The sequence below is a fragment of the Struthio camelus genome, chromosome W (assembly GCF_040807025.1).
Source record: "Struthio camelus isolate bStrCam1 chromosome W, bStrCam1.hap1, whole genome shotgun sequence".
NCBI lineage: Eukaryota > Metazoa > Chordata > Aves > Struthioniformes > Struthionidae > Struthio > Struthio camelus.
Genome location: NC_090981.1, coordinates 21,345,400 through 21,370,898, shown reverse-complemented (window position 1 = coordinate 21,370,898; position 25,499 = coordinate 21,345,400). Strand labels below are relative to the sequence as shown.

Sequence of the window (25,499 nt, the reverse complement as noted above, 5' to 3'; positions counted from 1 at the left end):
CTTTTTTGGTGAACTTGTGCATTTGGCAGCACTTTAGTTAGGTGATTAAATTTCTTCTCTCCCGTTGTTTTTCCTACTGACAGACTTTAGGTCAGTGGTATAAAACTGACTATTTTGTATGCAACAGGAACATAAAGAGTATAAAGGAGAACAGAGAGTTTTGCAATGTGTGTGCAGAAGGCTGCTAAGTCAGAAACTGGGAAAAAGTACAATCAAAGTGAAAAACTTAACTGATGTGAATGTATACGTCACAATCGGTTAAAGCTGTTTCTTTGTGTGTGTGTTTAATCTGGTTTGGGATGTCGATGGATTAGATGGATGTGCAGCTCCTGTGATATCTGTAATTTTGCAAATGCTCAAGAAAACCCTCATCCCTAGACGAGAAATCCTAGTGGAAAGGGCCGTGTAAGATTTCTTTGAGCAAGAAACCACTTTCAATGGATTCCTTAGGGTATTCAGAAGTAGGATAAACAGCAGCAGAATTATCTATATCAGTTTACCTTCTGAAAGAGCAAGAGTTGCCACATATTCTGCCAGTAAAGCGTAATTGCAAAACATCTGTTCCCCAATTCTCTCTCAAGACTTACTGATTTGTATTTTGATGAGGAAGTGATGTTTTCAGAAAGATTGGGAGTAATAGATCATTCAGACAGGTGTCACAATAAAGATATATTTGAATGTCGTTGAATCTTTGAGAGGTAGTAGTGGTAAAATATTGTTAATGGGGCAGCACCAATCAAATTATTTCATCAGAAGAATTCATGGTTACCTGCCTGTGCTGGTGTTTTGTGTTCACGTAGCGTCAAGTTATGATACTTGCAAAATCTTACGAACTTAGTATTACATGTATCCTTTGCTTCCTGGGAGGAGTGAGGACATACTGAGCTTATAAAGACAAGCGGGAAGATATAATAAGTCTCTCCCTTCTTTATTTCTGTAACACATATTTTAATTATCCTTTGAACTTTTTGGTGCCAAGTACAGTTGCATTTCAGGTTTAATAATTAGTCATCATTGTAATGGCATTTATGAAGTTATCTTGGAATTTTAGTATTTAATGATGATAGTTTTATGCAAGGTGGTTGGTGAAGCCCTTAAAAGGCTGAAGATGTGTATTTCACCCACAGTAGTGACCAGATTATTAAATAAACTGATACTGCAGGAGCAATTTTAGAAAACTGTGTTTTTAAAAACAGGCATGTATTTTTAGAGTAACTGGAAATTTTAAATGGCAGTTCTTCAAAACATTGCAGTTCAAAATTACCGGTTGGAAAATACCACCATTCTTCTCAGCCTGAAGTGACTCTCTTTTTAAATAACTTCTTGAGATTTTATATGAAAGAATTTCAAAGATTGCTTATATGGAGGCTGGAAATACATAAATCCATCTTGGTGGTTCACTGATGCTTCTCTTTGTATTCACAAGAAATATAAAAGAAAATGATGGATTTTTATAGTGCAGCCAGCCTAGTGACTGAATTGTGTTTCTGACTAGGAAGAAGGACAAAATTTAGTCAGAGTCTTGATCCAGTTCCTCTTAGGTCGAGAAAGGTCTTCCTAGCATGTTGGGAATGATGAGGCTGTAGAGAAAACAGATCTGTGAAGCAGAGGGCGTGGTGTTAAAATTCCTGTGCTGCGTTTGGGAATGGTGGAGGCAATGGAAGTAGTTATGTTGGGCATGCACCGTGGAAGTGTACTAAGGGAGTCTTTCCAGTTACTGCACATAGAATATTCTTACTGTGGATATTGATTATTTTTCTTAATTGTTTTAACAATTGTTTTACAATTTTATAAGAGGTGTAGTATCAAATTTTCATTTTCAAGTTTTGGTGAGACTTTGTGGTTTGGAGAAGACTAAAACAGCATTTTGTAGAGCGTTTTGAAAGAGGATTTTTGATGACAAAGCAGAAATTTCATTTACTTTGAAAATGGCACTGTATTTTTATGGGAAACAGAAGGATAAGTGTACGCAGTCTGTTAAAGGAATATATGTTTTCAGGTTTCCCGGTGATAAATATCTGGTGTGCCTGTAGAATGACTACTCTCTTTCCTGGAGCAGTCATACTTGAACGCAATGTGGTAAGCATGTCGCATTTCGTAAACCATTAAGCATACTTTTTTGTTTTAACAGATGATTTGATGTGCTGCAGTGGTGCTTGGATATTTTTAGGAGTTGAAATAAGATGGGATAGAAAGAGCATATTTTGAGAAAGGAGCACCCGCTCCATTCCCTATTCTAAAACACAGATCATTGCCCCTCAGTTTTCCTCTGCTGGCGCAGTGAGAGCTCCCCCTTCTGTTCGAAACAACTTTCAGCTCAGAAAACCTGTAAATAGGAAATCTTGCCAAGACATTTTTGGATGGCAAACGCTACCAGTCTGGATAGAAAGAAGTACTTTATGAGAAGTGGCAATAAAACGTCTGTTGCATCTTCCATGTCATGTGTTATAGATATTTGAATATGATAAAGTCTGTGGGTCTCGATTAACACCGGGGCCCTCTAGGTAAGAATTGTTAAATTGTGTGCATAGTACATGCTTTCTTGACATGAGAGTTTCACAGCTCACTTTCAAAAGCATTGTCTGCTTCGGTAATGCTTTTCTGCTTGATGAGTTGTAAAAATTATTGACTATCCTTAACTATATTATCACTGTTTGACTACTGAATTCTGGAATATAGTGAAAATGGTACAAGACTTCTGTGATAGTCTTTTCTCCCACCATTGCCCCTTGAAAACTCTGAAATAAGAATTACTCATCTATCTTCATTATTTTATTTTTTTATACTTGTCCCCTGCTATGTTTGGTTCCCTTTTTAAAAATGGATTCTGTTTTTATACTAGGGCAGGAAAATATTCATATGCAGCAGTGTCCTCTGATCGGAAAATAATGAAATCTGAAGCTTTCCCATCACCTCTTACATGAGGACAAATTAAGAATCTTGATTATGTGGTGAAGCAATCAATTGTTCAGCAGCAGGTTTGTATTGATTGCAGGGTACTGCTTTTATGAAAAGTGATCAGATGCGCTTCAGCTAACTGGAGTTTACTTCTCGTCTTGCACAAGACTGTTTCTTTGCGTTTAGATTCCCTTACGTACTCTTTTTATTTAGTAATCGAGCCCCTTCCCACAAATAGGAGTCCCTGGTCATGCTTTTTCCTTGTAGTCAAGCTGTTATGGTAATTATGGTCTAAATGTCTTGTTCTTTCGAGATGACGAAACAAAAGGAACATATCTTCATTCTAATTGTTGATTAACGGGCTAATAGGTTTATAGTAATGTCATGGAATGTTACAAAAATATTTGCTTTGGTTGAAAGCTGTGGAAATTAGAGAGTATTTAAAAAAAACTTCAAGATTGTCATTATAGAATCAGAAAATGTATTAGCCTATTGTTTTTCTGATTTCTTCCACCTTCTAAGAAAAATTATATCCTAGGATGACATACACTACCTGAAATTCCAAGCCATTTGCCTCTTAAAAGTAAGTTAGAGAACATTTAAAAGCTAGATTTTAATCAGAGATGCAGTTTCTCTAAAACATAAGAGCCTGCCTTCCCTTTGTAGTAGGTCATAATAAGGGAGCAAAAAAGGCAGTAAGTAACTAACACATTAATCTATTTTTGATACTGAGTAAGAAAACGTCAAAGACCTTTCACTTTGCTGATCACACACAACGTGAGTGGATGTGTGATTGGTAACAACATAATCCATTGTTTCACGCTGTTTCCTGTGAGTGTCTTAAAATTGCAGTTTTACACAGAGTTTGCAAAGTTCAAGTGGTTTTGCAAGTATTGCTGAATATGCTGCATTTTTCCTTGCGTGTTTCACCTCCGCATCAAAATCTGTTCCTTTGGTAGTTTCAAGTTTTGCCTTCCCCTGGCAGAAATGTTGTGATGTCAGACTTCCAGGTTCTGCCGTAAATTCTTTGTGACAGTTGGGAAGAGGGATAGAATATGTTTAGATGTATTTTAGAACAGGAAACTTGGTAGTGACTTGTTAGGAGCGTTAGTGGGGATAGTAGTTCTCTCCTTTTCTTAAATCGGACAATCCTGATCTTGAGCTGAATTAGAGACAAAGTAGGAGAATATATTCTAAGTTCAGCCCCCCTTTCAGTTGAGAAAAATCCTTCAACATTTTCTTCTTACCTTTTGGTCTATAATTGCAATTATATAGTTATCTGGAAAATAAGCCTAAGGAGCATAGGTTAATAGGAATCAGAAGCCATTGAATGTTCTGTAAACTAAGAAAAGATGCCTAAAAATTAGATCCTTAAACCATGAAAGCCATCTCTGATTCTTTTGCTACTTTCTTATGCTAATACTGTGATAGCATCACTGTTTTTTGTTTGTTTTCTGTTTTTGTTTTTGTTTTTTTTATTCAGTGGTGAACATGGCACTCACTAAAGCAAAACTTATCCTAACTGCCTAGGTGTTTGAATAATACACTTTGGGAACTGGTGTAAAAAATGCAGTTACTATAGTTTTGAAGATGATTTGGTGTCTGGGAAAGTACTGGCAACATGCTGCACGTTTGAAGCTATTTTTTGCTACTCGCTAAATAAATTGTCAAAAATTGCTGATTTGAAAGGGGGTAAAAACCTGCTTAAAGTAATCACAGATACAAGTGTTATCTGTTAAGGGCTAAGAACTTAATGCCCCATTTCTCAAATGAGTTTTTACAATTACGAGATAGCTATATCACACTCCTAAGTGAAAAGCTCGTGCACTTGCCTGCGTGGTTATTTCCAACCTCTACTCTTCTAACAAGCTCCCAAAGTTGTTATTGCTAATAAAAGTGGAAAGTGGACCTGATAAAAATGTTTAGTCTGCAGGGCTGTGTTTTATTTATCATACCACAAAAGAACGATGTTTTGTTGCATTGTGGTCAAAATAGAAGCGACCTTACTTGTTCACAAATGCTCAAAGCCTAGAGATAAGAGAGGCAAAATAATAGAGTACAATAGCAAGAGTGTAGTGTAATTATTTGTGGCTTGTCAAGAGAAGCCCTCTCAGGCCCCAAGTGATTCAAATCTGGGAACTCTGCACAATTCTGTACACTCGCCGTAGCCAGCATCAGAGAAATCTCGGCCAGCTTCTGCGACAGTACTGAAATTGCATCAGTTTGTCATGCACTGAGCATGCCAGCTTCACACAATATCATTTGCTTGCAAATGGGCCTGGCCCCAAAGCCCTGAGACGCATTCTTCGGTATCTGACTCTTGGCCTGTGATTTGTCATGTCTCTAGTGCTATCAGCGTAAAGTAATTTTAATAGATTCTGATGGTTTGCTTGTGGAAGGTAAAGAATGCACTACAGATTGTGTCAGGTAGCTTTCTATGGCATGTAACATGGTGGAGGCCCTCATGATGGTGATAGCCAAACAAAGAGTATGGAGAAATGAGAACCCTATTTTGAGTGGTATTTAACACCCCCCTTTTCTACGCCCTGCTGTGGGCATCTTTGCTAACTCAGCAGGTTCAAGAACTGTGCTGTTTAAGCAAGCAATATTTGTGCCTAATGCTTGTTTACAGGTGGATTTTATGGAAGAAAATCGGTGGCATTTTTTCTCTCATTCATAAAGAAAAATGCTTCAGTAAGAGGGGTAAAATGTTAAGTAATTTCCAGAGACTAAGCTGTATGCATTTCACTTTTTTTTCTTGGTATTTAAGTTAGTGCTAATTATTTGGAGATTTAGTAATCTCTACGTGAAATCCCTGTATTTTTTAACAATTGTTTTCTGTAATACTGTAAAAGAGAGAAAATTTTGTGCAATTTATAAATGTGCTCTGGAATATAGATTTACGAGGAGTTACTTGGTTGGCTTTGATTACAATAGTTATTTAGGAGTTGTTGAATAACTCAGTCTTTTGAGTAGTTAGGTAATTTACCTGCGTGTTATGGAATAAGCATATGGCATATTTTTTACTGTTCATTTGACACTGCTGAGATGAGATTATTTTGCCATTGACAACCCTGATCTTTGCATCATTTTTTTCAGCTGACTTCCTTAATTGATTACTACTGTGGTGTTGCAGCCTGCAGCATAGCTCTCCTGAATTCTGCTGACACCGATCGATTAATGTGAAGGTGTTAATGTTAGTGATTTCATCTAAGCAACGTTCAAAACCATGTCAGTAATCTGTTCTTAGAAACTGCCAGATCATTGAATCTTGTAATTTTGCACATGTTAGTTTGAGTTAACAAGGATTTCTCTGGAGAGCAAAAAGAAGAGCAGGTTTTTATTCAATTGTTCTACATCAGTGTGACACACATGCTCGTGCTTAAATATTTAAATGACTGTTTTAAAAGTGTTCTTATCAATATTCATGGTTTCTCTGAAGAATTTATAAAAATGCTTGAGTGGAAAACCACTTCTTTCTTTTACCTAGGGAATTTCTGACAGGAGTGTAACTCTGAGCACCCTGCTAGCAAGTCTGCACGAGTCTGCCAGTTTCTTTCCCACTTTGCCTTCCACGTTTGCTTAGCAGTTTTCCTTAGCTAAGCAGAATGTTAAAATGAGCTTGCATTTATTTTCTCTTTCTGTTCTAGGTATACTCAGCAGATACTATCATGTTATACAGTTCCTTGGAGAAATTCTGCATTAGGGTCAGAACTCACTGTTCAATATTGTAAGGAAAGTTGCTTTTAAAGCTTGAAGTAGATCAACTGTTGGAAATACTTTTTTTTTTGTTTTGGTGATTTTTTTTTTGGTAGGATGATTTCTTAAAACAATGTGGATTTTTGCAATTTGATAACGGATGTGTGTTACGCATGCATCAATAAAACAGCTCTGCTATATTTTCTAGTTAAAACATGCTGTCAGTTGAAAGTTTGCACTAGAATCAACCACCGCATATGCTATTTAGGAGTTGTGAATTTTGCTTGTGTTGGAAGCAAACTAAATGTTTGGCGACTGACCAAGCACCAAAGCCAACTAATTACTTTGATCAATGTCATCTCCTTATATTCAGATAGAGGCAGAGAGTAGATGTGCATGCCCACATGTGTTTGCACATATGTGGGCCCAGGTATGCAGAAGCACGTGCATGCATCATCAATGAAAGAATTTGTTGGATAGTATTGCGGAAAGGTCTGTTTCAAGTCCCGTATGAGTAAATATTTTAATAGCCTGGATGATGGAATAGAGTATGCTTATTTAAATTTGCCGTTGACACCAAGATGAAAGTGCTTGTGAGTGTGGTGGAGAATGAGCAGAATTAAATATGAAGTTGGTAAGTTGGAAATATTATTTGAAAAAGGAAAAACGGGGAGGAACTCAGTAGGAACTAACATTTAGTGCTGCATTTAACAGAAATAATCAGTAGCAGAGAGTAAGATCCAACTGATTAGGTAGTGGTCCTTCGTGAAAGGAACTGGGATTTATTATGTATCACAAGCTGACCCGTGGGTCACATGCTGACCGTGGGTCACTAACGTCATGCTGTTGCAAAAAAGACAAATCTATATTGGGTTTTTAAAGAGGGATATGAAGCGTAAGAGAGAAATAGTCCTTACTAATGCCAAGTAGAGTGTAATCTATGCTGCAGGACTGTGTCCAATTTCAGGTACTGCAGTCCAAGAGAAAATGCAAGTCAATTGGAATGGGTGTCCCCAAGGCAAAGCAGAGTAGGAGGAAAATATGACACTGCTTTCTAGATCTCCAGTCAGTGAGAAGAGCAGAACAAACTGGGGGTTGTTTAGCACTAAAGAAGAAAATGCTGACAGGAACTTTGTAAAAATCCTCGGTAACATAAAAGGCTGTTGCGAAGAGAGGAAGCAATCAGTCTGTGGACTGGAGATGCTGTGCTCTTATGCCCTGCAATTTCTCGTCCTATCTACAGGAAGCGAGAAATATTCTTAAGGGACTATTTTGAATACTGAAGATACTGCAGCATAGCTTTCAGGAAAAGGGTACAGAATCTCCATCTTTGCAGGGGTTAGATGTTTCTGTCCAGGGTAAGAAGTATAGTTGATCTTGCCTGGAGACAGCAGGTTGAGCTAGATAACTCACAGAAATATAGGACTGGAATATCCCTGTGGGGATTATCGGTCATTCAGCCCTGGCAGAGCAAAAAATACTGTAGCGTATGCAGAAAACTTGTGTAAGCAAAGTCTGTGAAGTTCTGAGATCCAATTGGCCAGGTCCCAGCAAAGTTCTCCTAAACCTTTAGTGTTCTCTCTCTCTCTCTCTCTCTCTCTCTCTCTCTCTCTCTCTGCTTTTTTTTTTTTTAAGCCTTCCCCTTATAACTTAGTATTTTGTTCTTTGCATTATTTCAGCAATTTAAATTCTGCACATTGATAATGAGGAAAAATTAGTCAATTCTGAAGCTTTCTAAAACTCTTGAGAGCTCAACCAAATTAACTGTGTTCTCCTGTTCCAGTGGTGCTTCTTGCTGCTGTTCCCCACCTTGTTTGTAAAAGAGTAAATTAGGGTCCTAATTCCTTCCGAGTTGACAGTTCTTGTGGTTTTTGTTGGTGTCTTGTCTCTGTTCATGGAAGGTAAGGTAACACATAATGACAAAGAACCTGAAAGTGAAAGCTAGACAAGGCTGATGTTGCTTTCTTTCATGTTTCACAACTCTCCTAAACTGGGATCGTAATGCATGGCTTGTACGCAGTGCAGTGCAACAGAGAGGAGTTTTGCCTCCTGTGATTGTTAAAGCATCTCTTGCTGGAAGGGTTGCTGAAACAGTCATGAGCTTCTCCATCTCTACCTGGCTATAGTAGAAGAAACCTCTCTTATTCAGTTTGCTCAAGGGAGAAGGCTCCTTTTGCAAGGTCACTCTCTTCCTGAGAGCTTCTTTTCTATTCCTAAGGAATTTCAAGATTTGAGATAAGAGCAGTGCTTGGAGAAGACTTGTGTAACATTAGATTTTTTTTTCCTCCTTATTTAAACACTGCTAATGCTATTTACTAAAGCGTTTGTTTTCCGTATGTTCCTTGTCTAGTACTTCACGCTTGCAGACAGCAGCAGTGAAGAACTGGACCAGCTGTATCCGTTTCCGTAACTGTACATATACATAGCAGTAAAGCCCATAGGAAGGTTCGACACATTGGGGAGAACTCCCTCTCTATAAGGCAGATTAGAAATTAGGAAAACTCAGTGCCACTATTACCTCAGTACACCTCTTCTTGTATGTAATTTCTACCACAAAATGCATGCTCTCTAAACGTTTTAATTACTAGATGGATGGCTTACCTGTGAAGTGAAAAGCAATTCAGGGACAGGAATGACTATGGACACTGCCTGATCAGAGCTCCGGTTTGCCAACCTTAGTCCAGCCCTGTGTCCTCATTTGTCTACTGTAAAAGGAGACGAGCGTGATTTTATAGAAGGGAAAAGCCATGCAGCAGCCTTTTTTGCTAGAGTTAGCATCTTAAAAGCACGGATATATTCCATATGAATCCTGACTCATCTGAAGAGGGATGAAGGTAGACTATATGAACTTGGGAAGTTGGAAGGCTCTTCAGGTTTACTAATAACAGAAATCACAGAACAGAGACCACACAGTTTTTGTCAGTTATTGCCAGATGATCCAGGAGCTGATCAGAGAACTGTATTTTGAGGAAGGGAGGAGTATTTTGGGGAATTTGTAGGGCAGCCATTGGTGCTGTGTTATAACCTTTGTCTGCAGAACTTACTGTAGGTATCATCAAATCTTGTGTTTGGTTAAATTATTCTCAGGTGTGTGTTTTTAACTTTGTGGGGTGAGCTGCTTCTTGCCAACGTGTGCTCTGGTATTCAAAGATCAGTGCTGTCTTTTTTTTTTTTCCTGTTGTTTCTTTTATGTCCACTACTAGTGGAGACCTTTTCTCTGACCTAATGTAAGAGGCATTTTGTAATAAATTTCAGTAAAGTTCTTGTATGCTTTTTCCCATGTGTGTTCTGTTGAGTGCTAATCTAGCTGCTCCGTTGCATCTTAGACCACATACGTTGTCAGACATTGCAGACAGAGCAAAGCAATAAAATAGTGCTGCGCCTTCTGCCATTCCCGTTCCCTCTTGATGCTCTTAGTCTGAGACATCTGCAAATAGCTGAGCTTCGCTTTCTGCTCAGCATAATTCAGATGCTATGTTTAGACTTAGCTCATGTTTGACTTGCTCATGTTTAGACTTAGCTTTTTACCCTTAATACCAAGGAAAGGATCAAAGAATCTTCTGTGGTTCCTGCAAGAGTATTGCTTAGAAAGAGAGGTTTTGGTACAAACTGTTGGGTATACAGAGGTATAATGATGTACCTTTGTTCTGAACACTGATTACAGACCCCTTGTATTTCACCGCTGTCCGTTAGCAGGAGGTGTGGTACTAACTGAATCAAAAATACCTAGTCTGCTAGAATTGTGGTTATTAGCAAGGGATGTGATTAAGGTGAGAGAAGATTTTTATTCCTCCTGGCTTAAGCAGACAATATCTATATTTCTCAAGGCAATGGGGTTGTGAGATTATGGTGGGCAATTAAGAAATGGACAACAACAATCAACATTCACTCAGTCCCCAGTTGCAGAATTAATATATTTGTTTGACAAAAGCCCCCTTTTTACCTCCTGCATTGTAAAAGTTCTCAATTTCTAGTTTGTGGATAGTGAAATACAATTCCATTAACAAATCATCAGCAGACTTCCAGAAGACACTGGGGGACCAATTTATCAGTCCCTATGGAAGGCAAGTTAATAGCTAGGTAACTTTGTGTAGTAGCAGATGGCCTTTGACTGTCGACCTTTTGGAGGCACCAATGCTGGGTCACCTTAGCTCTTAACTAGAACAGTTTTTTTTATATATATATATATATATTTCTTTTTTTTTTTTTCCCCCCCTTAGGAGCAATTTCAGCACAGCTGTATTTTGGAGTTAAGAGGAGGCAGAAACTTTAGCTGTGATTACTGACTCATGGCCAGTCCCCACGAGTGTCTTTTATCTGAGAGTTCAGGGGGTGCACGGACTGTCCAGCCATGCCCATGCCGTGGAGTAGTTTTGGATGCTGTTAGGTCGCAGAAGAGACTAGGTGCTCTGAGAGCATACTGTGAAAAGCAGGTAAGTGCAGAAAGCTACAGGTCACCTGAGAATGCTCTTGCATCCCTGTAGTCACAGCATGTTTTTGCACTGCTGTACAGAGATTGGGGCTTGGAAACCAGTGTAGATTTAGAGCAGTAGTTTGATCAGAGCAGCCTGCTGGCACAGTAGTAATTCTGGGACTGGAGCTGGCTTAATGGTAGCTTTGGCATTTCTGCATTACTTTCTACTACCGTAGAGAGGGAATCTGGGTTTCTGAAAGACCTAGGCCCCTTCCTTTGGTGGAAGACAGCTTAGAAACTTTAAAAGTCCCCGTTTCTGATGTACTGCAGAGATTCAGGCCCCTGTTTCACCAAGCAGTCTGTGCTGGGGCTAAAGGTCTGGAAATCTTGATTCCCCAAGTTTGGGCAGGGTCTTGGGAAGGTTGGGCCCTCGCTTCTGCCGGAGGGGACTGTGGCCCTGCAGGGCTGTATCCTGTAGGTTTGTCCCAGAATGGGAAATGTGATGTCCGTAGCTCAGAGACCTCCCATGACTCGGGACAGTATCCCTGGGGAAACCTGGCTTGAAATGGACTTCCAGCCATTGTGAATAGTTTGATAAATCACATCACAGGGAAGCTTTCTGCCAGGTTTAGTAGTGGGCATCACAAGTTGGGTGTCTGGAATTAGCAAATATTTTTGATGATTTTGGATAAAATTGTTTCAGTGCTTTGTTTCCACGTTCATAGACTAGGACAGTAATGCTACCTCCTAATGTTCATTTTTCTGAAGTGCTGAATCAAATCAAATATTTGATTCAGTTTAGGATTTAGATGGCACTTACAAGGCCTGGGATCAGACACAAGTCAGGCGGACTGACAGACACCCTAGGATGCTTGTCCTCCGAATAGTGCTAAGATTTTGAGAAACAAGTATTTAATTATCCCTAAAGTATTAGGCACTGAGGGATTAAATTGTGCACAGACCGCTTTATTTTTTGATTTCCCTGCTTTTGGAGTGTTTGACTTTTAACCTTAATGTGGTATGTGTTTTTTGGTTTGTTTTTTTTTTGACGTAATATTTAAATTTACGCTTCTACAGTGGAGGTTGCAGTACTCTGTATTTCATTGAAAACAATAGCAAAGTTCACTGTATAATTTTGAAAAAAATGTTGACTTACAGCCACCTTAAATGTTTTATAACATGTCGTTGTTTTTTCCTTTAGTCTCCTTTGTGTAGCATTGTAAATATTTAAACACGGCTCCCAAAAATAAAAACTCTAGAAAATGTTGCACTCCTGTTGAAGGCTTTAGGGATTTGATGTGCTAAGTTGGAACTGGTTGGACGCATTTTAAAAATAACTTTTGATTGTTCTTGTTCACTTCGACAGCTTTGACTAGTGGTCAGAAATTATGGGGCAGGACGTAGGCCAAACTGCTTGTGACCACTATAAAGTCTAGAGGTCTGGATTCTGCCTTCGTCCGGCTACTCTTGAATAGTTGGAGTGGATGAAGTTATTTGCAAGCTCCCATTATGAACAAGTGCAGTGGAACACTGGTCTGACTTGGTTTAGACACAGTGAAAACTTGCAGTAACTGCAGAATAGTCTTTTCTTTTAATGTTCAGGGATTTTAAAGCAGAAAGAAGAGGCTGGACTTCTGCCCTGTTACTTAAGCTTTCTAAGCAAAGGTTTCCTTTGAAGTTGCTTTCTCTTACTAGATTCTTGGAATTAGTCCTGCTCAAAACGAAGTCAGAGGCGAACGTTCTTTTCGTTTGGTCCATCTCCTCTTGCACACTGCAATTTTATGCGTGTGCTATTAAAAAGGCTGATGGTTGAAGAAGTGCCCCTGGAACACACACTTAGCATAAGCTTTGCAGTTTGCTAATTTTTATTGATCCTAGTTGGATACTGATTTTATATAAAAGTGTGTGTGTATGCATGCATATAAAATGGGGAACATTCAGTATTTCAAATAATCAACCGTAGTCTTTTTTATTAAACTGTGAATGTACTCTTATATTAGTGTTAAAATCTTGAGCAGTCTTGCAATTATTTAAATTAATAGTTTAAAAATTAATAAAGTAGTATAATGATAAAGTGTGTGTATTACAGAGCACATTATTGGTCACCTGGCTTACTAATTAGTTGTCTATTAGACCAGGTGGTGTTTAGGTAAATAATTAGACGCTTCTGGGACCTTACTTTTTATGTGTAACATATACAGTAGCAAGTTTAGTCTGATTCACTGGGGCTTGTTGTAGTAATTACTATTCTTGTTAAATTGGGAAAGTACAGTAAACATACCATTTTTTTCCCTCATTTAAAAACTCTTATAGACTGAAGCTTGTTTCTCCAGGTAATTTAAAAGAAAAAAAACTTTTTGGAAAATTTTGAAATCCTCATCATATTTTGGCTCTCAGCCAAAGATGTTGGTATATGGCATGCTTTATTTGCAAGCCATTTACTTGATTTATTTTGTTGTTTTTATTAACAAGATGAATAAATTTTAAAAAGCCCATAGGAAACACTGGGATGCTTCTGCCTCTAATGAGCTATTAGTATTAGTTATTCTGTAAGCTGAGTAAAACGTGCCAAGTCTGTATCTGAAAAGTTACTGGATCCTGGTAGCTGGATGTGAGCTTAGCTCAGGTTCGTTGAGTGGAGTGACTGTATTGCAAGCTTACAGCTTTGCTCAGATGCCTCGCAGACCAGTAGGGGTCACTGTGTGCATTGAATTTAGGGACTACGTAAGTCATTTTAATTAATTTTGTAATCGCATATTGTAGCATGCTTGAAAATCAGAAATCCTAGAGAAACTGTGTTCATTATTTATTATGTTCTACTATCTTTGGGTTGGGAGTGTCTATACCGAGCATATGTAATAGTTAAAAATGTTATAAGCTACATGCAAAGTGTCAGTATTTCAGAAACTGGATGTCTAACTGATACGGTTTGGAAAGGATCTGACTTTGAGCAGGTCAGCTCTCAAAACCTGCTGAAAAGCTGAGTGATCAGAAGGTGGCTGTCACTGGAGCTACCATGTTTCCAGACCCAAACGGTAAAATGCCTCACGGCTGAAAAGAAGGTGGAAAGGTTGATGAGACAGGTAATGGGCCACGTAAGTGCTTCAGTGACGTTTTCCTCCATTTTACTGAAAAAGGAAACCATTTTTAACAACTCCGGTGGAAACATACCAAGCATGTTTTTACTTTTAAAATGCGTATCTTTTAAGTGAAATAGATATATCCTGTCCCTTAAAGTCGGATAGTTAATAATGTAACTAACTGATAATCAATGTGGTAAGTTCAAGCTAATGTTTAAAATCCATCCATTTCCACAGATTTTCTGTGATGGTAATGTCAAGAAATCTTCCCATCTAGAGATGAGTGTTTGAAATATTTTCTGTATAAATGTGAGTATGTACAAACAGACATATCTTTTTTTACGTTCATAAATGGTGCATTTATCCAGTTTCGAAGGAAATATGAAGACCAGGAGTAGTTGTTTGTAATGTTTTAGGCACCTAGATTTCTTAATGAGGGAGATACATTGCACATAATTGGATGCAGTTAGCTGTGCTGTTTATTTTCTTATCCTTCAGGTGATCTCTTCTTCCCTACGTACTGCAGTAGTGTCTGTGTATGTGTTACTCTGTGCTGCATTTGTGCCTTCTGGAGCTCACCTACAGATCTTGAGCCTTATTTCAAAATATGTTGAAGCTAAAAAGAACCTTCATCTTAAGTGGTCTGTGGATGAGGCTGCCCTGTTTTCCAGGAAAACCATCCCAGCCTGATGCCCTAGCTGACATCCAGGAGCTAAGAGCTCAGTTTCTGATTCAGGCAAGTCACTGGGATCTGGCAGTTCACTTCAGTAAAACATGGAGAACTGTGCTGAGTCAGCTAAAACTGAGATAAAGAGTAGGAACATATTTTTACTTTTCACTGTAACAGTAATATTAATACTTTTTGCCTCAGAGGCTGCCTGTAAACTGGTTAGCTTCTGTAATGCTCCCTGATACAACGGCAGATGGGAGCAGAAAGAGGCAATAACAAGATATTAGGCAATAGCATTGCTTGTTTTTTTTTGTGTCTGGGATTTGCTTGATTTGATTCACGGGCAGTATCTGAAAACTTGTGCTGATCACTTTTACACGTGTTCCACTGAGAAGAGAACCAAATATCTGCACAAGGGTCTGTATCCTTTTCTTTACCTAAATTGGCTGAAATTTTTGTTACATTAGTAATCTGTGCATTAGAGTGAAGAATATCTTTTTATCTTCCTTTCTGTAATTGTCTTTTTGCTACTAAGAATTGTAATGCAGTTGGGGGAAAAAACAAGGAGTGAGGAAGAGCATCAATCTTTTCATTGTATTTTTTTTTATGAATTTTATATTCTGCTTGGTCTAAAAAGTGGTAAGTCTTTTAAGCACAGAAATGTCTTCAAATAACTATGATAAATTTTGATTGAAATAGAATGACAACTTCAGCAATCCTGTAACAAAAAGTTGTGAGCAACTTTTCAATGATATTACTTGAATTCATTGAAAAAATTACTTCAGCTTCAGTTTAGGTGTTTCTAAAGTAGCATGAGAGTACTTGTTTTTCCTTCTTCTAATGCTTGTCCTCTGCATCTCCAGTAAAGTCATGATAGTTTGAGTAAATTGCAGCTTTGCTTCCCTCCCTCTGCCCCCAAGTGTATGAGTTGTTTTGGTCATTTAAAACCTAGCATATCTTGACACCTTTGTATGTAGCCTTTACTTCTTCAGAACTGATCTTCAAAATGAAAGCTTGCTCTCATCTTTCATGTCAATGAACTTACTTTTTTTAAAAGGAAATATGATGTTCAGGAATAATTGTAAACCCAGCAATCGTAACTTAAAAGTTATTAAAAAAGAAAAATCAATCCCTAGACCCAAACACTTAGTAGTACAGCTGAGAGCTGACAACACTGAAGCCACTTAGGCAGGAAGGAAAGGCTGTTACATCTGACAGTACTAAACCCCTTACTGGTTTGGGGGGTTATTAGTTGTACACTGAACTGTGTTATAGAAAATAAATGAATGATTTTGCCAAGGAGCAGAGTAAGAAGGTTGAAGCTGGAGGAGGGAGCAAAAAGCAACATGGGAGGGCGCTGCTGGAGTTGTCACAGATCCTCTGCCTGGGAGCCATGCGTGGGACCCTTCTGAGTCAGGTGCTTTCGGGCCCATGCTCAGAGGAGCCCTCCTGCAGGACCCGTTTTCAAATGGAAAGATCCAATTACGTGATGCAGGTTGTAGTGTCTCATTACACTGGAGAGAAGTGTAAGTTACTGTAAATAGGTAAATCACATTGTCAGGCTTTATAACTGCGTGCATATGTTTTCCGTAGTCTTTTAGGATTCCTTTTTAAAAAGTGTTAAGTACTTGTGTTTTTGTAAACCTTTTATAAGACAACAGCCTATGGCACTAGAATCTATACCTTTCTGCTGACAAAGGAAGAAGCTTCTTATGCATAATTAATCCAAATATTAGTTTTTCTTTTGACTTTGACTTAAACTCCATAGAGTTTAACTAGGAAAACAGAAAAGTCACTGCTTCAGCTAGTGTGCCTGTCTAGAAAGAAATGATGATACTGCTGCAGGCATGCTTTGAGCAATGACTCGGGCATTTACCCAGTTCATGTATCCCTGTCATAAAGAGTCAGTCTCTCTTTTGAAGTCAGATGCAGTGATGTGGGCTTTCTGTGAATCATTCACAGGGAAAAAAAGTCTTTTGTCTCTTCTAAAACAGAAACAAATGCCTGTGATGTGTGTTTTCCTGTAATGAAATAAAGGGATATTAAAATAATATCCTAAATGTGAGCAAGTCATTTTAGTTATTGCTTGCTGCTGTTAGAAAGGTTGATAATTGCTTTAGGAAAAGAGAAGTTGCACGTAAAAGGATTTAAGTAATGGCGTTATCAGATGTGGCAGTCATTGTATATTATCAAGAAATTGAAGGAGCAAAGTGTGTTTATTATACTTCACTTTCAAATTCTGCATTTCCTCTATGTATCTATACAACAGCCTGTCATGCAGTCTGTTCTTCCAATCCCCTTAACTCCCTTTCCATTACAGGTAACTTCTTGCTTTTCCTATGACAGCTGACTCCAAGGTATGTCCAGCACAATTTGGGAATAATTAGCACTGAGCAGTACTTGATTTTTAGGGTGACTCAGAACAGGTTAACTTTATTGAATGAAGAGAGAGGGATTTCCTGTGCTTTGGATGTCTACTTTGCACTCCAGATAGAGCAAACGGTTCTAGATCCGGGGTTAGTTTAAAAGTAGGTTCACTTTGGTTTGGTGTGGGGTTTTTTTTTTTTTTTTTTTAAATAATCAGTTATGAATTGCCACAGTCATCAGTATCAGCGTCAAGGCTTTGAGCCCAGATATTTATGTGTATCAGATGACTGAGATGAAGAGAATTTCCTGTTTTCTATATAAGCACGAAGTGCAAGAACCAGACTTGGAAAGGACAAAATGTAACTTGTCTGCAACTTCTTGTCTAAAGATACTCTTCTTGATAATTTTGAGTTCTTATGAATAAAAGCTTATGTGGTAAAAGATTTTATGGCAGAAGTGCAGAAAATCTTTGTTTTCTTTGTTTAAAAAAAAAAAAAAGTTTCTTAAATATACATAAAATAGCATCTTATTTATGCTGTCCATTGTCTGGAATACTTCCTCTTCCCCTCCCACTAACTACCAGAGGATTACAGACAGTTTACTTTTCAGACATTTGGCATCGTATACATTAAATGTGTGACTATTTTTTTATCTTCCTTTTTCCTCTTAGATCAGTACACGTTAAATATGAATGTTGTTGTGCAAGCAGATGCTGACAGCTAACCATAGTATCTGAGATAACACAGTTACTGCTACTTATAGACCAAGCTGGTTGTGGAAAAATATTGAAGAGATATTTGAAAGCCAGCTGGTAACTTGATTAAACCCTTAGTTTCATTTTTTTTCTGGAATCGTTGCAAGCATCAGCTTCTGGGCTGAAATTTGCAATCACAGGTGACTGAAGTTTTTCTTAACTTTGTGGGATCAGTTCACCTGCTTCTGAGAAAAAACAAATAGAAAAGCTGTTTTGCAAGGGTTAATAAAGTAAGTTCAGTCTCGTAACTGTTGTGCCAAGAAACTGTAGTGCCTTTTTTTCTGCTTTGGAGAAGAAACAGGGAAGTAGAATTAGAGTAGGAAAAGTCTTTTGCTATCTACCTGAAATTTGATCCAAACTTTGCCACGTGTCCTCTGAAAAATCTCAATTTACCCCAAGATTTTTCTCAGAGTCTGGTAGTAAAATTCTTCTAGATTGTTTGTGTTAGGTGTGTTAACAGTGGGAAACGCACAAAGCTTTTCTTAGAGTTACTCTTTTAGTCCGAAAGAAGGTTCTGCAATGTGACAGCTGAACAGAGAATAGCAAGACTGTTGTCATCTTTTTGCTTATGCTTTCATGTATAGGATAGTCTGTGTTGTTTCTACCAAGAAATAGAAGAAAGATGTATTCTTCTATTTTAAGATGTTATTCCATTGCTTCTCTCTGGCATTTTTAAAGCTTGCGTTTCTCTAGTTATATATGACTTGGATGCAGTCTGAACCTTTGGTCTCATGCTGCTTGTCTAAGTCGAGCAATAGAAAATGCCTTCTCTGAGAGCTGAGTCTTTTATTGCTTTCCATTTTAAAACGGAAAGAATTTTTCAAGCCTCTGAGGTGGCCAGTAGTTGTTTTGAATCTGAAAACCCCTTTTGATTATAAGCAGTTAGCCTGAGTGCTAGCCTTAGCTTAGAGAGGCTGGGCAACACTTACCCATTGTGAAGAGCCACTGTTGGACCATCAGCTTCTTTTTGCCCTCTGGATATTTTTTTCTTTGAAGCAAAGCCCTGCGCACCTCTGTCTGCTGAAAGATATGAAATGGAGGGTGAGTTTTTCTGAGGTCTGTGCTGTTCTGTGTTCCTCTGGAAGTTTCATGATTTCAGGTTTTGCAGGTACTTGTTTTAATGTGCCGATTTTTTGGAATCATTGCAGTTTACTTTGTGCTCAAACTGCTTTGGGTCTTTCACTTAGACTAGTGGTAATGTTGGATTGTGTAAGGAGTGTTAGCGGAGTGGCTGTATGTTATAATTATATACTTACAGGTTACTCTGGGGAAAATGAGTATATGTTAACATGATTTTCTGTATGCTAAGATAATATAACAGAAAGACAAAAGTAATGAAAGTAAGAAAATGAGCGTTTTAGCTTCAGGAGAGTTTGTGTGGGGAGCCTGTGCCCAGGAACTGTTTAGCCTTTAAATCAGTACAGTTTGAAAGACCCTCATGCAAGTTGATATAATAACCTCTGAAATACTAACGATCAGTTATCACTTCCATTGGGAAACTGTACCAGTCCCAAGCATAAAAATGGTCATTTCAAATGTCTTTACTAAGCAGCACAGAATTCTGCAAAACTAAATCTTGAGTAGATGTGACTCCCTAAATGGTAATTCCATCTTTTTTTAAAAGGTCAGCTCAATTAGATTTTGGCAAGATTGAGTCTTCAGTGTCTCTTAGTATATTCATCAGGACACATTGGCTGGTAGCTTGCAAGTGTTCATGGGCAGTTCGGGTTAGTAATACATTGGTACCAGTACAAATAGATTGTCCTCATCACCGCATAGACAAAACGCTCATGAGAACTGTGCGATTCTTTAAGCACTAGTGGCATGATATAATGAAGTTGTATTCCATTAAGCCCTTGTATACTGGGGAGCAAAATGTCATCACCTGAGTGTGGCTACATTTCTGTGATACAACCTCATCTGTTCCGTCAACTAGTTTTGCTGTGATCAATAAGCAGTTTTCTGTGGCCTTTCACTACTGTCAGATGTCATTGAATGATGTAAATACGCATCAGAAACGAGAAACTTGACAGCTCACCTAGACTGAAGAGAGAAGTGTGGGAGGGGGGAACTGCTGGAATAGACAGAAATGATAGCTGATGTCTGCTCTGTATAAATGATTTGATATTGCTGCAGACAAGACTCTTCATTTTCTGTAAGCATGCAACAAAATGCTTGTACACGAGTCATGCATCATTCAAAAAGGCTTTTTGTGTTATAGGAGGACACTGGTTACCGTGTTTGAAATGGGCCACGCACGAGTTAGGTCTTGTCTCATTCTTCTCTTTTGAGATTAACTTCTGGGTTCTACCTGCAGTCTACTGGGATCTATTGAAAAAAAGGAAAATTAAGTAAATATTGAAAATGTTCTCCTGAGCGTTATACAATGGGATTAATTTCTAGCTGTGCTAGCATACTCTTTCAAAGCATCAAAGAATTCACTTTTTCCATATTTAGTCACTGGATCAAAACACAGTGATATTTAATTGTGAAGTGATTTACAACAGCTTTAAAAACTGACAAGGTAGGGGAGTATTAGATGATGATAGTTATTTTGCACAATGGTGAATGTTAGCTGAAATGTACAGTTTTATTTTCATTTGAATTAGTTGGCTATACTTGATAACTCAGACAATATATCGGCTGCTGTTGGCGTTATACAAGAAGAGAGCGCTCAGCACTATTCAATATTTGGTTTTATAGTTGCTGGATTGTGGGTATCGCACTGTGGAGCAGACTCTTTCTGCAATTTTAGCACAAGTTCATTTACCATACAAGTCCTGGACTAAGTTTTTTTTGTGAGGAGAGGAAGTTTCTGTGATGGATGGTTGGAGCTAGATAAGCATTTAAGCTGTCCTAATAAGAGGATGGTACTTGGCTTTTTGTCTTAGGGTTGATTAATCTTTCTTATGCAACATACGCAGCTGATCTTTACTGTATTTGCTAGCACATAAGAAGGAAAATATGGAAGCTGTGATTCAGAAGAGAAAGTGAATACATTAGTAAAATAAAATCTATTTTTAAAAAGTCCTTAGTTTTAACAATCTAAAGTAATACCTGCTTACGTATAACAGAGACACCTGTACTCTAACCTCCTCCTAACAGCGATCTGCTCTGCTGCCTCAGGTCACTTGGTTGCCCTCCACCTCTGCTCTCACAGCCGCTGGCAAAAATGCTTTACAAGACAAGGACTTTGTCCTTGTGAGGTCGTGTGTGTGTGTATAACAAAGCTACCTATCTAGCATATGTGGTTGAGGCTTCACTACCTTAATAAATTTGTCACCCTTTGATGTTCTTCAAACAAATCAGATTTTCATATAATGGTAAGAGGAAGAGCTCAGGGGCCCTCGGAGTTCAGTGCCGTGCTTTGCTGTCACAGGCTTTGAGTGACTGCTGTGTGGCTGCTGCTCATATCACTGAGGTTTGACCTTCACCAGTCCTTTGCTGCATTGCCATCACGGCGCGTACGAGCATGTCTCAGCCGAAAGGCCTCATTGCAGACCAGGCGTCAAAGTCCCCCTGAGTGTTCAAGCTCCGAGGTCTCCCATCATCTCTACGGCTGTGTGGGTCTTCCTACAGCACTTTCAAAAATTGCCCCTCTGCTAGCCTACTCCTTGACTTAATTTGCTCCATGTGATGTACGTGGACATTTCCTGAAGGAGAGGATGTTACTGGAAAGCCTCTGTGCAGGCTGATTGTTATTTTGAATTAGAAAATGATTTTGAGCTGGTTTCTAGCCTGCTCATCAAGTGACTTAGAGGCAGTATTGTTCCCTTGCAAATGAGAGATGGTGATAAGTCTCTTATCTTTCTGATAAGTAAAATGACCAAAATGATTTAAACAGTGTTCATAGGATGCTTGTCACACAAACGCAGAGTAGTCTCCAGGTCTTCCTACAGCTGGTAAATGGGACTTTTGCTATTGACCTCATTTTGGCCAGGTTTTTTACCGCTTTTTGAGGGGGAGAAAGGGAGATGATTGACTTCATGGCGGGGAAAAATCATTACGTAGAAGGATAACGTTCCAGCTGCTCTGTCTGATGTGTCTCCATGCAAGTACCAAGCGAGGATGATTACTGGAATTCTCTAGAAGCTAGCAGAAGGGCTCTGCTGCAACTTCTAGTGCTTTTCTGTGCTTTTGGATACTTTTTAGGTTTAAGCCAGTCTACTGTGTATTTTCTTCCTATTAAATTTTCTTACGAAATCACCTTTATTTCATTTCCAGTATTTGGTTGCTAGTACTGGCAAGTGAGATAAGATATCTCATAGTCCATTATAACCCCTCGAAGTACTCCGACCTCCAGAATACCTTGAAAATCCCCAAATGAAGAGGGTAAAATGCCATTTTCCCATTGCTCGTAATACCACTCTTGGTGCAATGTTATGTTTTAAAAAGTCTTTTTAGATCTATTTCTGCAGTCCTGAAATACCCGTGCATCCTAAATAGACTGCTCAGTGACGTAAAGATTAAAACTCATTCGGGATGACAGGGAGTTGTGTCGTCAACCCAAACATACTGGTCAAAACAATTTTCCATACTATTCTGTTGTGTAGTCTCTCTGCGTTTCTTATGTATTAAAATAAAGGCACAGTCAGATTTTTTTTTTATTTACAGATTTTGCAGTGTTTCTGTCACTTCAACTTCTTTTTCCTTATTAAGACTTCAGAGATACAAACCAGTAGCTCAGTAATTGCTTTCTTGAATCTGCCTTTAATAATTACATTTAGTAAAGCTGTATCGAAAATTAGAAAGGCAGAGACTAATGGAAAACTAGATTTTTCACTGAATTAGAAAGCAAGACAATCCATATATTGACAACATTTCAAGTTGAAACAGATCAGGAAAACTGTTTTGGACTGTCTGTGCAGAGAGGCAAACACAGGCCTGATGTGCAGTGGCATCTGCATTTTATAGAAGCAGAGAAACTATAAGAGATTTCATGTAAATAGGTGTCTTGAGAGGGGACAGTACAAATCTGATTTGGAAGCAAGTCATTTGAGGTTTTTTTGGTCAGAGGACTACTTTTTTTTTTTTTTCTTAGCATTAACAAAAAATCTGGAAAGTACAACTTTGGACTAATCAAAATACCTTGAGATGGGAGGGAGAGGAGAGAGGAAACATTTGCAGTTCTTATTTTAGCCTGAACCACAATCTTTCAGAAGAATGTTTGTCAAGGTTGTTATGACAGCACTATGAGCCACTCTGCATGAAGTGGGTAGAAGAAAGAAGGTATTTGATCATCGTTCAGTCGTTACTGAGACTTTTCGACAAAAAATTCGAGGCATGTCGATTCCCTTTTTAAGAACAAGCAAAAACATCAAAACTATTTCCAGACTTCTATTCCTGATATGTTAACTATTTTAAATGCCTCTCATTTCAAGCAGGCTCTTTTTTTAGATAATGTGTTCATTAATAAATGAATGCTTGTACCGGCTGTGGTACTTTGAAAGAAACAAAACTCCTTAAAATGTGAATAGATCTTACAGTATAAGTCGATCATCCCGAATCTTATGTAGTATTGGTTGGATTTAAAAGCTTGTGCTTGTAAGATTTTTATTTTAGAAACAAGTTTATTTTCTGTTCTGTCTCCATATGCTTCCTGTTTTCATGTAGGATCTGAACTGTGCTGATAAATATCATGCAGGTATCTTTGCATCTTTCTATAGTGTTTTCAAGTTGGGCCTTACTTCACTTATCCTTTTAATAGACGCTGCTCCTGAGGAAGGTTATATTAACACTTTCGGCGTTTTTACAGACCTTCATTTTTACCCAGCAGTACAGTCCTATTTATCTCATGTACATTTAACAATAGTTTGCTTTAACAGCGTAATGATTTCTTCTGCTGCTTTCTGTGGGTTTTTTTTTTTTCCAGAATTGGGCTCAACGCTTCTTACCTGAGTCTTTGTCTGATTTGCATCAATGCGTCATCAGTAAAACATAGATGCTGTGATTTATGACACCTTGGATCAATTTCAGATAAACACGGAATAATAATATTTTGCTTATGTGTGTACAGTTCATTTATTGGATATTAAATTAAATTTACCTTAAACTGCTGCTGAATTTTCACTTTTCAGCATGTTTCATAGAACAAAGGCTGATGCCTTTGAATGCATCTGAAAATGGAGGGGCATGGATCTTCTTTTACTGAAAACTTTGCTTTAAATCCTAATCACACAGCACAGAGTTTAATAACATTCGTCGTATTATTTACCTATATTAATCAGTATGTCGTCTGTATGTTTGTAATCCAGTAAGCTTCTTCATTAACCCGGCAACTTTTATGGTGGGCTGAGAAAACCAATTGTTGCTAGTTAGCATCTGAACCTTTGTTAAGGCAGTGTGTTAAACTGTTAGGCGATAGCAATGAGGAAGACGTAATTATTAGATCACCACCAATCTGGGAAATTTCACTCTTGTATATACAAGCCATTGAAACAGCATGCTAATATTAGCCTCATTTGGAGTGGAAGTAAGGAATGTATAAGAAAACAATGCTGGAGTTAGAGGGACACAAAAGAGCTCCTAAGGTGAGACATGCTTGGGATTCTCACCTGGCTGCCAGCTAATGTCTTGAGTTATTATTTGAGCAAGGCACTGTTATTTGTAACTTAAGAAAGATTTTTGTCGATTGTGAACAAATTATCAAGTGTCTGTTGGACCTGACATTTTCTCCTTTGCATGGTGGGAAGGATGAAGGACTCTTAAGAGAAATAACGTGAAGTTAATGGGAAGATAAAACCTCTGCATTCCACCATCTTCCTTCAAAATATTGCAACAGGATTTTCGCAAATACAATAGGCTCAGAATGTGAGTGGATAAGTTGGAAAAAAAATCAACTTTTCATGGTAACTTTCAACAGCTGAAGTGCTGAGGCCTACTTTGATAACACAGAGATGTAGGAAGCAGCTGAACTGCACGCTCTGAGCATGTACAAATTTGTGACAAATATTTTGAGAAGCTCTCTTTCAAATATTTATGTGGGTAAGAAAATAAATTGTGAGTATATAACTGGATCCCCTAACTGTCTTAAAATAAGCATAGAAAAGGGAAAAAAAATTGTCTCCTCACTTTACCTCCTGATGTGGAAAGACCTTTCGTAGAATTAGTACTTTAGGTTGGCAGGGACCCCTGGAGATCGCCTGGTCTTGTCCCCTGCTCAATGCAGGACCGGCTAGAGCAGGTTGCTCGTGGTCTTGTCCTGCCAAGGTTTGACTTTCTCCACAGCCTCCCTGGGCCCCTGTTCCAGTGTTTTTGTTTCTGATGAGGCTATTAAATAAGCCGTATTTGGTGTTAGATCTTGTGATGGTCATGTTTTTCTAGAAAAACTGAATGCGATTTGCATGCAATAATTTTCCATCAGTTCTTATAAGTAATTGGGCAGAATGAGATTTGATAGAAAACGTGTATGTTTACAGGGGAGTCAGTGCAAAGGAAGAAACTTTGCTGTTTTATGAAGTTTAAAAAAACTATTTGTTTTTGTCCTTATTTTCTGTGGAATAAAAATACCTTTGTCTATTTTTAACTGAGATCATCCCTCTCATTAGAGGCACTAACAGTTTTTTTTTTTTAGTATTATCCTGGCTAGAAATGTGTGGTCTAGAAATTAAAGCACAC

The 25,499-nt window shown here is 38.2% G+C and overlaps 1 protein-coding gene across 4 annotated transcripts in view; it reads left to right on the top strand.

The window, feature by feature from the left end:
- Positions 1–25,499, top strand: part of LOC104150252 (sorting nexin-24) — an 88,712-nt gene that overhangs the window by 4,979 nt on the left and 58,234 nt on the right. The window contains exons 1-2 of one of the 4 annotated variants that reach the window (XM_009684391.2): positions 2,000–2,079; positions 2,843–2,978. The exons of 1 other annotated variant lie outside the window; for it this stretch is intronic. Coding sequence is in view for 1 of the 3 variants with exons in the window: in XM_068926089.1 (XP_068782190.1) it covers positions 14,699–14,827 (129 nt within the window). In the remaining 2 variants the exon portion in view is untranslated. Of the gene's footprint in view, positions 1–1,999; positions 2,080–2,842; positions 2,979–14,328; positions 14,401–14,589; positions 14,828–25,499 lie in introns of those variants that run through there. 2 more of the 4 variants (XM_068926089.1, XM_068926092.1) reach the window with 2 other exon arrangements.